The following is a 12,375-nucleotide window of genomic DNA, read 5'->3' as shown; positions in this document are numbered from 1 at the left end:
GAACACTGCAACAGGTTGCCCAGGGAGGTGGCTGGGGGCCCATCCCTGGAGATACTCAAAGTGAGGCTCAACAGAGCTCTGGGTAACCTGATCTAGCCAAGGATGTCCCTGCTGGCTACAGAGGGGGATGGACTAGAAGACCTTCAGAGGCCCCTTCCAACCCAGAGCATTTTATGATTTGCTGAATCTCAGCTTTTATTTCTGAGAAATTCCTGGGTCATTTTCTTGTGGATGATCCAAAGCTTCCTGCAGAGCTCCACACTGACAGACCTGGGCTGTGAAGCTCTGAACACAAAGGAAATCTCATTCTGCACAACTATTGTCCCACCAAGCTCATCCAAAAGCAGGAGGCAGGTGCTCTCTGTGACTAACAGAGACCGTAAGGTTTAATAATCAAAAGAGCCCTGGGACATTCTGGGAGCACAGCATACAATGGGTTTAACTCACTTCCAGATAAACAGCTCTCCCAGTGACTCCCATGCCTGTCTTCACAGTCAAGCACAAGCAAAGAGCCAACAGGGAAACGAAAGTTCATAAGCTTCAATCTGGGGCACCTTTCACTGCTGTAAAGAGAAGGAGCAGCAGGACCCTCCACTGAATGCTATCATCAGCTTAAAGCCTGAGAGGAACTAAGATGGAAAGTGGAGCACCCTGGCAGTCAGGACTGTAAATCCAGGCCCTTGCCCAAATGTAAAACATCCCTGCCATGAGCATCAAACACAGCTTCAGCCTTCCAACACAGACAACTTTTTTGGCAGTAATGTTTCCAAGTGAAAACCCCTCAAGATCCTGATGCTGAGCAGAAGGTACCTGATCAAACTCTCTCCCAGCAGCAAGCTGAAGGATGTAAACAATGGAATCTCCTTTCATGGGCTGCAGAGGTTCCCATGTGATTTCGTAAGTGTTTTCTTCCAGCTGAGTTGCTTTGGGTGCTGGAAAAAGAAAGAGAACAATAGTCTCTACAGATGTTCCTGTGTTCATGGTCAGGTGGAACCTCCTGGGTTTCAGTTTGTGTGCCCACTGCCCCTTGTCCTGTCACTGGGCACCACTGGAAAGAGTCCAGCCCCATCTGCTTGCCTCCTACCCTTTAGCTATTGATCAGCACTGAGCAGATCCCCTCTCAAGCTTCTCTTCTCCAGGCTAAACAGCCCCAGGCCCCTCAGCCTTTCCTTATCACAGAGATGCTTCAGTCCCCTCAGCATCTTTGTGGCCTCCACTGGACTCTCTCCAGTAGTTTTGTTTCTCTTGAACTGGGGAGCCCAGAACTGGACCCAGTACTCCAGATGTGGCCTCAACAGAGGAGAGGAGGAGAACCTCCCTTTACCTGCTGGCCACACTCCAAAATACCTTTAGCCCTCTTGGCTGCAAGAGCACACTGCAGGCTCATGGGCAACTGGCTGGGCTTGCAGAAGTTTCTAGTGTGGTGCAAGCTCACCTTTAAGAGGTGCAGGTGGAGACTTGGTTGTAGTGAAAGCATAAACTTCAGAAAATGCTCCCTCTCCAGCATCGTTGTAGGCCTGGATTTTGAAATAGTAGGTGGTGGATTCACTGAGGCGCTGAACCTTGTACGTGTGACAGGGACCGCTATAGACTGTAACAAACCTGCAAGCAGAACAGACAAGACACCAACCAGAATCACTCAGCAGTCACAGATCTGTCAGACACCAACCAGAATCACTCAGCAGTCACAGATCTGTCTGTGAGACACCAACCAGAATCACTCAGCAGTCACAGATCTGTCTGTGAGACTCCAACCAGAATCACTCAGCAGTCACAGATCTGTCTGTGAGACACCAACCAGAATCACTCAGCAGTCACAGATCTGTCTGTGAGACTCCAACCAGAATCACTCAGCAGTCACAGATCTGTCTGTGAGACACCAACCAGAATCACTCAGCAGTCACAGATCTGTCAGACACCAACCAGAATCACTCAGCAGTCACAGATCTGTCAGACACCAACCAGAATCACTCAGCAGTCACAGATCTGTCAGACACCAACCAGAATCACTCAGCAGTCACAGATCTGTCAGACACCAACCAGAATCACTCAGCAGTCACAGATCTGTCTGTGAGACACCAACCAGAACCACTCAGCAGTCACAGATCTGTCAGACACTAACCAGAATCACTCAGCAGTCACAGATCTGTCAGATACCAACCAGAATCACTCAGCAGTCACAGATCTGTCTGACACCAACCAGAATCACTCAGCAGTCACAGATCTGTCAGACACCAACCAGAATCACTCAGCAGTCACAGATCTGTCAGACACCAACCAGAATCACTCAGCAGTCACAGATCTGTCAGACACCAACCAGAATCACTCAGCAGTCACAGATCTGTCTGTGAGACACCAACCAGAATCCCTCAGCAGTCACAGATCTGTCAGACACCAGCCAGAATCCCTCAGCAGTCATGGACCTGCCTGTCAGCACTGGCAAAGGCTTTTCTACATAACTGCAGCACAAAGAAGTGACAATAGGTTCTGGTGACCCAGGTGCAGTCTGAGCTCTGCTCTTTTGTCATTGACAGTTCAACGTGTGCCTGAAATGAGCTGCACTCCCCATCCATACTGGTGGAAGTCTCAGTTTACATTCATGGAGTGTTCACTCAACCTGTCGAGGCACTGAGCTACATCCAGACACAGCTACTAAGGAAGCCAAACTTGATTTGAATCCAGAGAAGAATCCTTTTATATAGCAGGTAAGAGAATGTCATGTTGGAGGACAGCTGTCAGCCCCAGGTTTCCTACATGCAAACTGGACTCTGTTTAGAATGTCCAAACCCCAAAGAAACTGCCAAAGAGGACAGTATGATATGGTTATTTAAACAGCAATTAGTAATTACAAGTGGAACAGCTATCAACAGCATTTCTGGTTGAAAGATAGGATGCAAAAATGCAAACTAGGAGGCAAACCTTGTGCTGGCCAAATCAGTCACCAGTGCAAACAGAAGTGAGGATGACTGAAACATCTTAGAAACTCAAGACAAAGCTGTAAAGCAGCAATGGTCTTCCGATTATCTCACCTGCCAAACCTGTCCTCCATCTGCAGGTTGAATTGTGTAGGGTTGGTAATTAAAGCTCTGCTTGGACCTTCACCCCATTTGAGTTTAAGGCTCTGGTAGCTGAAGACCACACATTCAAGATGAGGAGGGTCAGGAGGTAGCGGTTTGGTTTTGGCTTTAATGGAATGACTGAAAGGCCCAACTCCCAAGCTGTTTATGGCCTGTATTCTGATTCTGGAGATGGGAGAGAAGAGCAGTTACATGGTTAATTCACTGAAAAAAAAATCATAAAAACAAGGAATTGTTCAGGCTGGAGAAGACCTCCAGGATCATCCAGTCCTAGCATTAACCTGACTTACCACTACCAAGTCCACTATGGCTACATGGCCTTTAAGTATCTCCAGGGATGGTGACTACACCACTGCCCTGGGCAGCCCATTCCAGGCCTTGACAACCCTTTCAGGGAAGAAAGTGTTCCTCATGTCCAATCTAAACCACTCTTGCAACAACTCATGGCTGTTTCCTCTCATCCTATCACTTGCTACTTGAAGAAAAGTCCCACCTCACTCCAACCTCCTTTCAGGGAGTTGTAGAAAGTCAGAAGGTCTCCCCTCAGCCTTTCTACCCTCAAGCAGATCAACACTCCTGCCCAGCCTGGTGTCATCTGCAAACTGATCGAGGGTGCCCTCGATCAACTCATCCAGATCATTGATAAAGATACTAAAGAGAACAGGCCCCATCACTGAGCCCCACTGCCAGCTGGATTTAAGTCCACTGACCACCACTCTGTGGGCCTGGCCATGGTAGGTAATGAACACTTGGTAATAAAGCAAGAGTTAAAACAATAAGAGTCCAAACAACAGAGCAACTAAAATACAGTTAGAAATTAACTGTAAAAGTAATCTGCACCTAACGAGGCAACACAATCCCATTGCCTGCCACATAATGAAGCTGCAGAGTTTCTCAGCATTGTTCAGGTTTATTCTCTGCACTGAACAGGTGCCTGAGGCCTCTACCTTCACCTGAATGGTTTGGTTTGTCTCCTACCAATGCTGAGCTATGCTTTAATGAAGGAGGAGTAGAATCATAGAATGGTTTGGGTTGGAAGGGACCTCCAAAGGTCATCCAGTCCAGCCCCACTGCAGTCAGCAGAGACATCTTCCACTAAAGCAGGTTGCTCAGAGCTTTGTCCAGTCTGACCTTGAGTATCTCCAGGGATGGGGCCTCAACTACCTCCCTAGGCAACCTGTTGCAGTGTTCCACCCCCCTCATGGTGCAGAATTTGTTCCTAACATTGAATCTAAATCTTCTCTAATCTCAAACCATTGCCCCTTGTCCTATCCCTGCAGGCCTTTGGAGACAGTCCCTCTGCAGCCTTCTTGTAGCCCCCTTCAGCTACTGGAAGGCTGCTATTAGGTTTCCCTGGAGCCTCCTCTTCTCTAGGCTAACAACCCCAGCTCCCTCAGCCTGTTCTCATAGCAGAGGTGTTCCAGCTCCATGATCATCTTTGTGGCTGTCCTCTGGTCCTGCTCCATCAGGCCCTTCCTGTGTTGAGGGCTCCAGAGCTGGATGCAGTACTGCAGGTGAGGCCTCAGCAGAGCAGAGCAGAGTGGCAGAATCACCTCTGTCCATCTCCTGGCCATGCTTCTTTTCATGCAGCCCAGGATGCCATTGGCCTTCCGGGCTGCAATAGCCCATTTCCGGATCACCTCCATCTTCTCATCCCCCAGCACCCCAAAGCCCTTTTCTGCAGGGCTGCTCTCAATTTCATCATTCCCCAGCTTGCACTGATATCTAGGATTGTTCCAGCCTAGGTGCAGGACCTTACAGGAAGAGCTACTCCACTCTTGTCCATACACTGATCCTCTTTTGATGAGCTGTTGATCATCCCATTGTACACATCGCTTCAGAAGAGAAGATTCTACACTCAGACACTATAGAGTAAAGCCTTGGCTGTGAGGCAGAACATACATCTTGACACAGGAATCTTAACTCTCATCACTAAACCACCAAGGTTTGATTCTGGAGATGACAATTTGGGGTGGTTTTTTTCTGGACTTGCAGAGAATTAGGCCAATAGTTTGAATGAAAAATTCTTCTAAAAATGTAACCACCACCACCCTCAAAGCTATGGGTTGAGAATCCCACAGAAGCAGCTTCAAAATGAAATGGTTGATTATTACCTGTACAGGGTGTCAGGCAGCAGATTCTCAAGAAGGTGGCTGGTACTTCTTCCAACAGCTACAAGCTGCTTCTCCCCATACTCTATGTTGTAGCCAGTGATCTCTGACCCGTGACAGCTTGGCTCTTCCCACTGGATTGCAAGGCACGTGGATAAAGGAAAAGGAATCTCCACTTGATCTTCCTCAAGTAAGTGCAGCACTGACACTGCCGCAGGCACTGATGCAGGGGTGGTCACCACACCGGTCTCGCCGAACAACCCCACTCCAGCCACGTTCACAGCCTGAAAGACAGACCAGCTACTGCCCACCAAACCTGCGTGATTCTCACCAGGTGGTCACATCTACCACCCTGCCTCCTGCATCTTACTGAAAGCCATTTAGAAGGGAATGGGAAATGTCCCACAGAAAAGGTAAGCGCCACAAAGTGTCTGCGTTTAATGCAGCCCCGCAGCTGCGGTTCCCTGCTAGAAACACACAGTCAAGGAGGGACTTGGGCAGAAGGAAAAGTGTTGTCACCTTCCACATAGCATGAGGGTTGGCAGAGTCCTCCAAGACTGAGTCCAACACTGTTAACCTAACACTGCCAGGTCACCACTAAACCATGTCCCTCAGCACCACATCCACAGGGCTTTGAAAGCTCTCCAGGGATGGGGACTCCACCACTGCCCTGAGCAGCTTGTTTCAAAGCTTTGCCACACTTCCAGTTAAGAAATTTTTCCTTGTGGCTAACCTAAACCTCCCCTGATGCAACTTGAGACCATTTCCTCTTGTCTTATCACTTGTTACCTGGGAGAAGAGACTGACCCCTAGCTGGCTCCAGCCTCCTTTCAGGAAGTTGCAGAGTGAGAAGTTCTCCCCTGAGCTTCATTTTCTCCAGATTACACAATCCCACTTCCCTCAGCTGCTCCTCACCAGCCCTGTTCTCCAGACCTTTCTCCAACTTCACTGCCCTTCTCTGGACCTGCTCCAGCACCTCAATGTCCTTCTTGGGGTGAGGAGCCTAAAACTGAACCCAGTATTCAAAGTGCAGCCTCACCAGTGCCAAGTACCAAGGGACAATTTCAGCCCTGGTCCTGCTGGCCACACTGCTGCTGCTAGAGGCCATTAGGAGATGACAGTTCAGGATTTTATTCATCTCTAGCTGAAGTTTTTCTTCTCACTGCCTGTACTTGTTCATTTGCTCAGTAACGCATAACAGAAGGCCTCTCCTACCTGGACTCTGCAGTAATAGGTGGTTGCAGGTGTGAGACCTTTCACTTCATAGCTGTGGCCAGGGCCGGTGTAAATGATGTGCATCGATCCTTCCATCTGCCCCCAGTCCACTCTGTACTCACTGATGTCTGCACCATTGCAGGCAGGGCTCTGTGGGGTCAAGGGATGTGTTTGCTTTCAGCTGTTGCACACACAGGTTCATCACCCAAATGTCAGCTTGCTACATTCAACAGAGGCTCTGGAAGCACTGGGATTGAAACCCAAGGTCCTCTCCATCGCAGCTGACTTGAAGTTCAGCTCATTAAAAAGGCTTCTAGCTGGACATGTGGCTACCACACCACCACAGTTCAGACCAGAACTCTGAGTGATTCACAACCTCCCACCATCCCACCACAAAATATATGGAATATTAAGTTTACCATACTATGGGGAGGATTAAATGTCACCCAATTCATTAAGGTGGAAATTCACCAACCTCTATAAAGAAGTGGGATAAATACTCTGCTTCTATTCCACCTCGTTACCCCTTCCATTCCTGTGTCATACACATCTCTCTAGCAACTCCAAAAGGCAACTACTGAGCTCTGTCTGCATCTCTGAACAACACAAACACCTACCTCCCAGGAAACCACAGCACAAGTTGCACTTTTACAAGTTATTAGGGGTTTACAGCATTGATCAGGGGGTCCAGGAGCAGTTGAGACCTCTGCTTTGTCTGAGTGGGGGCCAAACTGCAAGAGAACACAATTGCATGAATCCAACAGCAGCAGCAGAGCAAAAAAATGATGTGTAAGAGCTGGAGAAAACAGAGTATTTTTAACTTGATGGAGAAATAAATATAAGAGTTCAGTGCTTAGTTTCACAGACCTGTTTAAAATTCCTTTCAGGTAGTTTCTAAACTGGCCTTGTGCCTACAGGGTATCTGTAATCCTCCCACTGCTCTGCTTGTGGAACTCCTCCTTCCCCTCTAGTCAGGATCTGGCTTCCAGGAGCAGCTGGGTACTGTTTCATACAGACTTTTATGCAACCAACATTTATCCCAACCTTGTTCAAACCTGGCATTATTTGAACACACCCCTCTCTACACAATGCTATTCCCACACCACAAGCCACAGAGCCTATACTCATTGTAAACCAGAAGGCAATTTCTTAAGGCACAAACTTCTCAGTGGCCACCCAGAGCCAGAAACCATGCCACTGCAGTCAAAGGACTAAAAGCAGCAAGAGAATGTCCAGCACTAACTTAGGAGTAGTTACCTTTGGTGCTGACAGAAATCCAGCAAGCAACAACAGAAATGTGCTACACAATGAACATGCCCTGTGGTCAGGGACATTCAATCCTTCCTTCAGCCCTAACTCACTACGTCTATTTTTTCTATGCTGTAAGAAATTTTGCTCCTTCAACAGAACTACAACAGAAGACAGAAGCAGATGATCAGGTTTGTAAGGCAACAGTATCATCACTAGAGGAAAGAGTGGCTCTCAGGAACACAGTGCTTACCCCAGCTTTATTGGCTGCTCGTACCCAGAAGCAGTATGTCCTCCCTGGAAGCAGACTGCTCACCAGATGCTCAGCTGCTGGACCCTGATACACTTGCCTGCGTTCCTCCTGCTCAGAGTTTGCCATCTCCAGGATGTATTCTGTAATGCCAGAACCTCCATCTATGGATGGTGGGCCTAGGAAATAGAAGATTATCTTTTCCTTCCCCCTATTAATTTCACAGAACACTTTTGCTTTCAAACAGTTTCTAGTCAGCCTTCTCAAGCCAAAAGTTGTGTCAGATGAATTCTAGAAGCCAAGGATGAAGGCTTTTATCCTAAGCCTGAGCAGAAACACTTTATCAAGCTTGCTTTTTGCCCCACAGGTACTGATAGACTACTTTAAGGTAGCCTTCATCAGCTCTTTTCACCTGTTTTCCACAAACCCTAGTCTACCTTCATTACTTTTTGATTATCTCCTCCACTGAAATGTAAATAAAAGCAGAGCTGAAGTTTAATTGCCAAGCATGTCAACAGTGAGGCACTCCACAAGCTTTCTCACTGCAAGACCTTTATGTCTGCTCAAGTCTCAACATATTGTTGCATATGCATCACCAAATTGGAGGTGGTTAGCAAGCTTTGGTGTTAACCACCCCCCCCCCCAACAACTATAAGGACATGGACCACAGCTATAATTTTAAGTCTTTCCTTCAAGAGCTCTACAGATTTTTCATTTCATAGAATCATGGAATTGTTTTGGTTGGAAAAGTCCTTTAAGATCATCAAAGTCCAACCACTCTCTAACTCTATCAAGTCTGGGGCTAAATCACGTTCCTCACCACCTCTTTTGAACACCTCCAGGGATGGGAATTCAACCATCTCCCTGGGGAGTCCGTTCCAGTGTCTGAGAACCATTTCAGTGAAGAAATTTCTTCTCATACCTAATCTAAACCAAATCAGCAAAGTATTTTGCTCAGCAACGCTGGAGCTTACCCCACTGCAAAGTGATTTCCTTCGGCTTAGCTTTGCCCACCAGGCATGGAGCATGACATGGGCCAGGAGGAACAGCTGATGTGGTAACAGTAGTAACATCAGAAGCCTGGAGGTAATAGACAGTAGGTTAGAGAGGGAACACAAACCATGCCACTAAAACATCACTAGAAACGGTGTCTAGAAGCAAATTGATTCTTTTTCTCACCTGGCTTTCACCACCTTTACTTATACAGTAAACTCTCAGTCTGTATGAAGTGCCAGGCTTGAGGTGATCACACACATGTTCTCTCTGGGAACCACTGTAGACAGGCTCCCATTTACCTCCTGAGGGAAGAAAGAAAATACTTCACCCCACAAAACTTGCAAGAATCAACCCTGAAAATTTTCTCACACGAGTATTAATTAAGATTAATTAATATAATTCAGATTCACATCATTAAGAATTTTATTTAATAATCTTCTTAATAATCATTAAGAAGTCAAGCCAGAGAATCCAGTTTGAATGATCAGTGATGCAGAGAGCACGTGGAACACAACATGGGACATCTGAAAACAGAAGAGTAATGGCTGGAGCAAAGGGTAGTGACTCAGGACAGTGAATTAACACAAGCTGAGTCAGCACTTGAAGCTGATGTCTTACCAACTGATGTGTCTGAGAGTTCCAAGAAGTATTTAGTGATGTCTGATCCTCCATTATCTTTGGGTGGTTCTGAAAGAAATCAACATCTTCAAGTAAATTACAGAGGATTTCAAAGCAAGGCATTATTCTCTTAACAGCTCTTCAGAGAACACAGCAAATGATGACAGAATATATTCAAGTAGAAAACTCAGCTCAACCAGAGCCAGCAAACTCTGCACTTCCATCTTCACAACACATTTTCCTTAATGGTGATTATGGCAGGAAGAAGGCACACCAGGAAAATACTCTCTTTTTCAGGTACCACTACTCAAGTTTTAAGTGTATGAAAATTCTGGAGCCTTATGCTCAGTTCTGAGCTCCCCAGTTCAAGAGAGACAGGGAACTACTGGAGAGAGTCCAGGGAAGGCTACAGAGATGCTCAGGGGCCTGGAGCATGTCTGTGATGAGGAAAGGTTGAGAGCCCTGGGGCTGTTTAGCCTGGAGATGAGCAGCCTGAGAGGGGATCTGATCAATGCTGATCAATAGCTATAGGGTAGGGGGCAAGAGGGTGGAGCCAGACTCTTGTCAGTGGTGCCCAGTGACAGGACAAGGGGCAACAGGCACGAACTGGAACCCAGGAGGTTTCATGTGAAATGGGGAAAAACTTTCCTGTGAGGATGTGAAAAGCCTGGCCCAGGCTTCCCAGAGAGGTTGTGGAGTCTCCTTCTCTGGAGAGATTCCAAACCCACCTGAAAGTGACCCTGGGAAGCCTGCTGTTGGTAACCCTGCTTTAGCAGGTGGGGTTGGGCTGTACAATGTCCAGAGGCCCCTTCCAACCCCCACCATGCTGTGAGTCTGTGTTCACAACAAATCTGGAGGGTACTGCACCAGCCAAGAGCATTGCCTGCTTCTCTAAGATGAACAAAGACAAGCACAACTTCACTACCACAGCCAGCCACAAGCCAAGCTGGAATTTTTGGGTGCGCTCCTGATTTCTCCTGCAATAATGGTATCTGCAGAGACAAGTAATTAGCCTGAGCCCACCTCTGGTTTTTAACCTGTGTTACTGGGTGACCACAGGTACAAAAGCTGCACTCAAACCCAGCATGCACACCAGACCACCTACCCCACGTAACCTTCACGCTGTGCGAGTGGATCTTGCCCTTTACAGCTGGTTTACTCGGTGGTCCAGGCTTGTCAGGATTGGTGCTGTGTTCTGCCACCTCACTAGGGCTGCTTTTTCCTTCACTGTTGTAGGCAAAGAGCTGTTGGAGGAATGAATGGAGTAGATAAATAAGTGCTTGATTTAATGACAAGTAACATCCTGTTGATTTGTGAAGTTCTTCCATGACAAACCAAACCCAATCACACAACAGAAAAGAAAACAAAAGAACGAAAATGTGCTTTGGATTATGATTCCACCAAAAACTATTTCAACTCTCCCTGTTTAGGGGCAGACCTTCTCACTCTCTACAACTATCTGAAAGGAGGTTGGAGCCAGGTGGGGGTGGGTCTCTTCTCCCAAGGAACAAGCAATAGGACAAGAGGCCTGAAGTTGTGCCAGGGGAGGTTTTGGTTGGACAGGAGGAATAATTTCTTCCCCAAAAGGGTTTTCAAGGCATGGAACTGGCTGCCAGGGTAGTGATGGAGTCCCCATCCCTGAGGGGACTGAAAAGCAGTGTAGATGTGGCATTGAGGGACATGGTTTGGTGGTGACCTGGCAGTTAATGGTTGGACTTTGATTTTGGAGATCTTCTCCAACCTTAATGATTCGGTGATTCTATGATGACAACAAAAGAACTGCAGGTAGTTTGCTGTAGTCTCCGTAGAAAGCGTCTAAGCCAAAACCCCAGAAAAAGCAGAAAGCTGTCATTAAATCAGAACCAAAATCCAGTACAAACCCTGAACTTGTAGGATGTGCTCCTCCTCAGATTTCTTAAAGTGCACGAGAGTTCATCTCCATTGTACTGCGGCTGGAACCCATAACCCTGGGAAGGAGGAGAAAGAGGAACAAACAGTCACCAATTCCTCACAATAAACCCAAAATCAGAGCAGAGCAATTTTTTTTTTTTTTAGCCTGAACTGCACCTTTGTTTAATGAGCAAATGCAATACTTGTCAGATGCTGCAGTATTTTGCACTATTTCATTTGGAACTGGAATGGTTCATTTCTTTAAGCACTGCTGCCTAGGAGGCTTTTACACAGGGAGCAAACCCCAGCACTTACAGAACCTTCTTCTTCCATGTCTAAACTGTAAGTCAGAGAGTCATCCACGGCCACCCCGCTTGGTGGGCTCCACTTCAATGCCAGCCAGGTCACTCCTGCTTCAAGGAGCACGGGGGGTGAGGGGGCTGGTGGGACAATTCCTGCTGTGTAGTACGTCACCGGCTCGCTGAACCCGCTGGAAAGGTGGTTTCATAAAAGGTTAACAGCAGAAGCCAGAGTTGAGGAGAACATCAAAGGTCTGCCATGCCTGTGTTCCTTACCTCATCCCAATGTCATTTTTAGCAGCTAATCTGAGTGAGTACTTTGTAGAAGGAGAGAGTTTGGTGAGTTTGTACTGCTTCAGGTGTCCGTAGTAGCATTCTTTGAAGGGTCCATTCTTGCCCTTCAAGAAAGCGAGAACAGCCTCAGTGTTTCTGACATGGGGACTGTGTTCTCCCTACTAAGATCAATCCTTCCTCACTCTCAGTTTTCCTAAGTTTCATGATAATAATGTAAATATGAGCAATCCTAAGGAATGGCTGGAGACTTGGGCCAAAAAGAACCTCAAGAAGTTCAACAAGGGGGAGCGTAGGGTCCAGCACCTGAAGAGGAATCAGCTCCTGCACCAGTACAGATCAGGGCTGACCTGATGGAAGGCAGCTCCATGGAAAAGGAC

At 47.2% G+C, this 12,375-nt stretch overlaps 1 protein-coding gene across 2 annotated transcripts in view; it reads right to left on the bottom strand.

The window, feature by feature from the left end:
- LOC128972480 (fibronectin type-III domain-containing protein 3a-like) overlaps nt 1-12,375 on the bottom strand; it is a 30,910-nt gene that overhangs the window by 832 nt on the left and 17,703 nt on the right. For both annotated transcript variants that reach the window (XM_054388489.1, XM_054388488.1), the window contains exons 11-24: nt 11,981-12,102; nt 11,721-11,895; nt 11,396-11,482; nt 10,621-10,759; nt 9,516-9,584; nt 9,081-9,199; nt 8,876-8,981; nt 7,905-8,080; nt 7,021-7,134; nt 6,404-6,553; nt 5,192-5,472; nt 3,030-3,242; nt 1,436-1,602; nt 811-932 (exon numbers count right to left, since the gene is read on the bottom strand). In XM_054388489.1, coding sequence (XP_054244464.1) covers nt 811-932; nt 1,436-1,602; nt 3,030-3,242; nt 5,192-5,472; nt 6,404-6,553; nt 7,021-7,134; nt 7,905-8,080; nt 8,876-8,981; nt 9,081-9,199; nt 9,516-9,584; nt 10,621-10,759; nt 11,396-11,482; nt 11,721-11,895; nt 11,981-12,102 — 2,040 coding nt within the window. The remainder of the gene's footprint in view (nt 1-810; nt 933-1,435; nt 1,603-3,029; nt 3,243-5,191; nt 5,473-6,403; nt 6,554-7,020; nt 7,135-7,904; nt 8,081-8,875; nt 8,982-9,080; nt 9,200-9,515; nt 9,585-10,620; nt 10,760-11,395; nt 11,483-11,720; nt 11,896-11,980; nt 12,103-12,375) is intronic.

This window comes from Indicator indicator, chromosome 17 (assembly GCF_027791375.1).
Source record: "Indicator indicator isolate 239-I01 chromosome 17, UM_Iind_1.1, whole genome shotgun sequence".
NCBI lineage: Eukaryota > Metazoa > Chordata > Aves > Piciformes > Indicatoridae > Indicator > Indicator indicator.
This window is presented reverse-complemented; position numbering and strand designations above follow the sequence as displayed.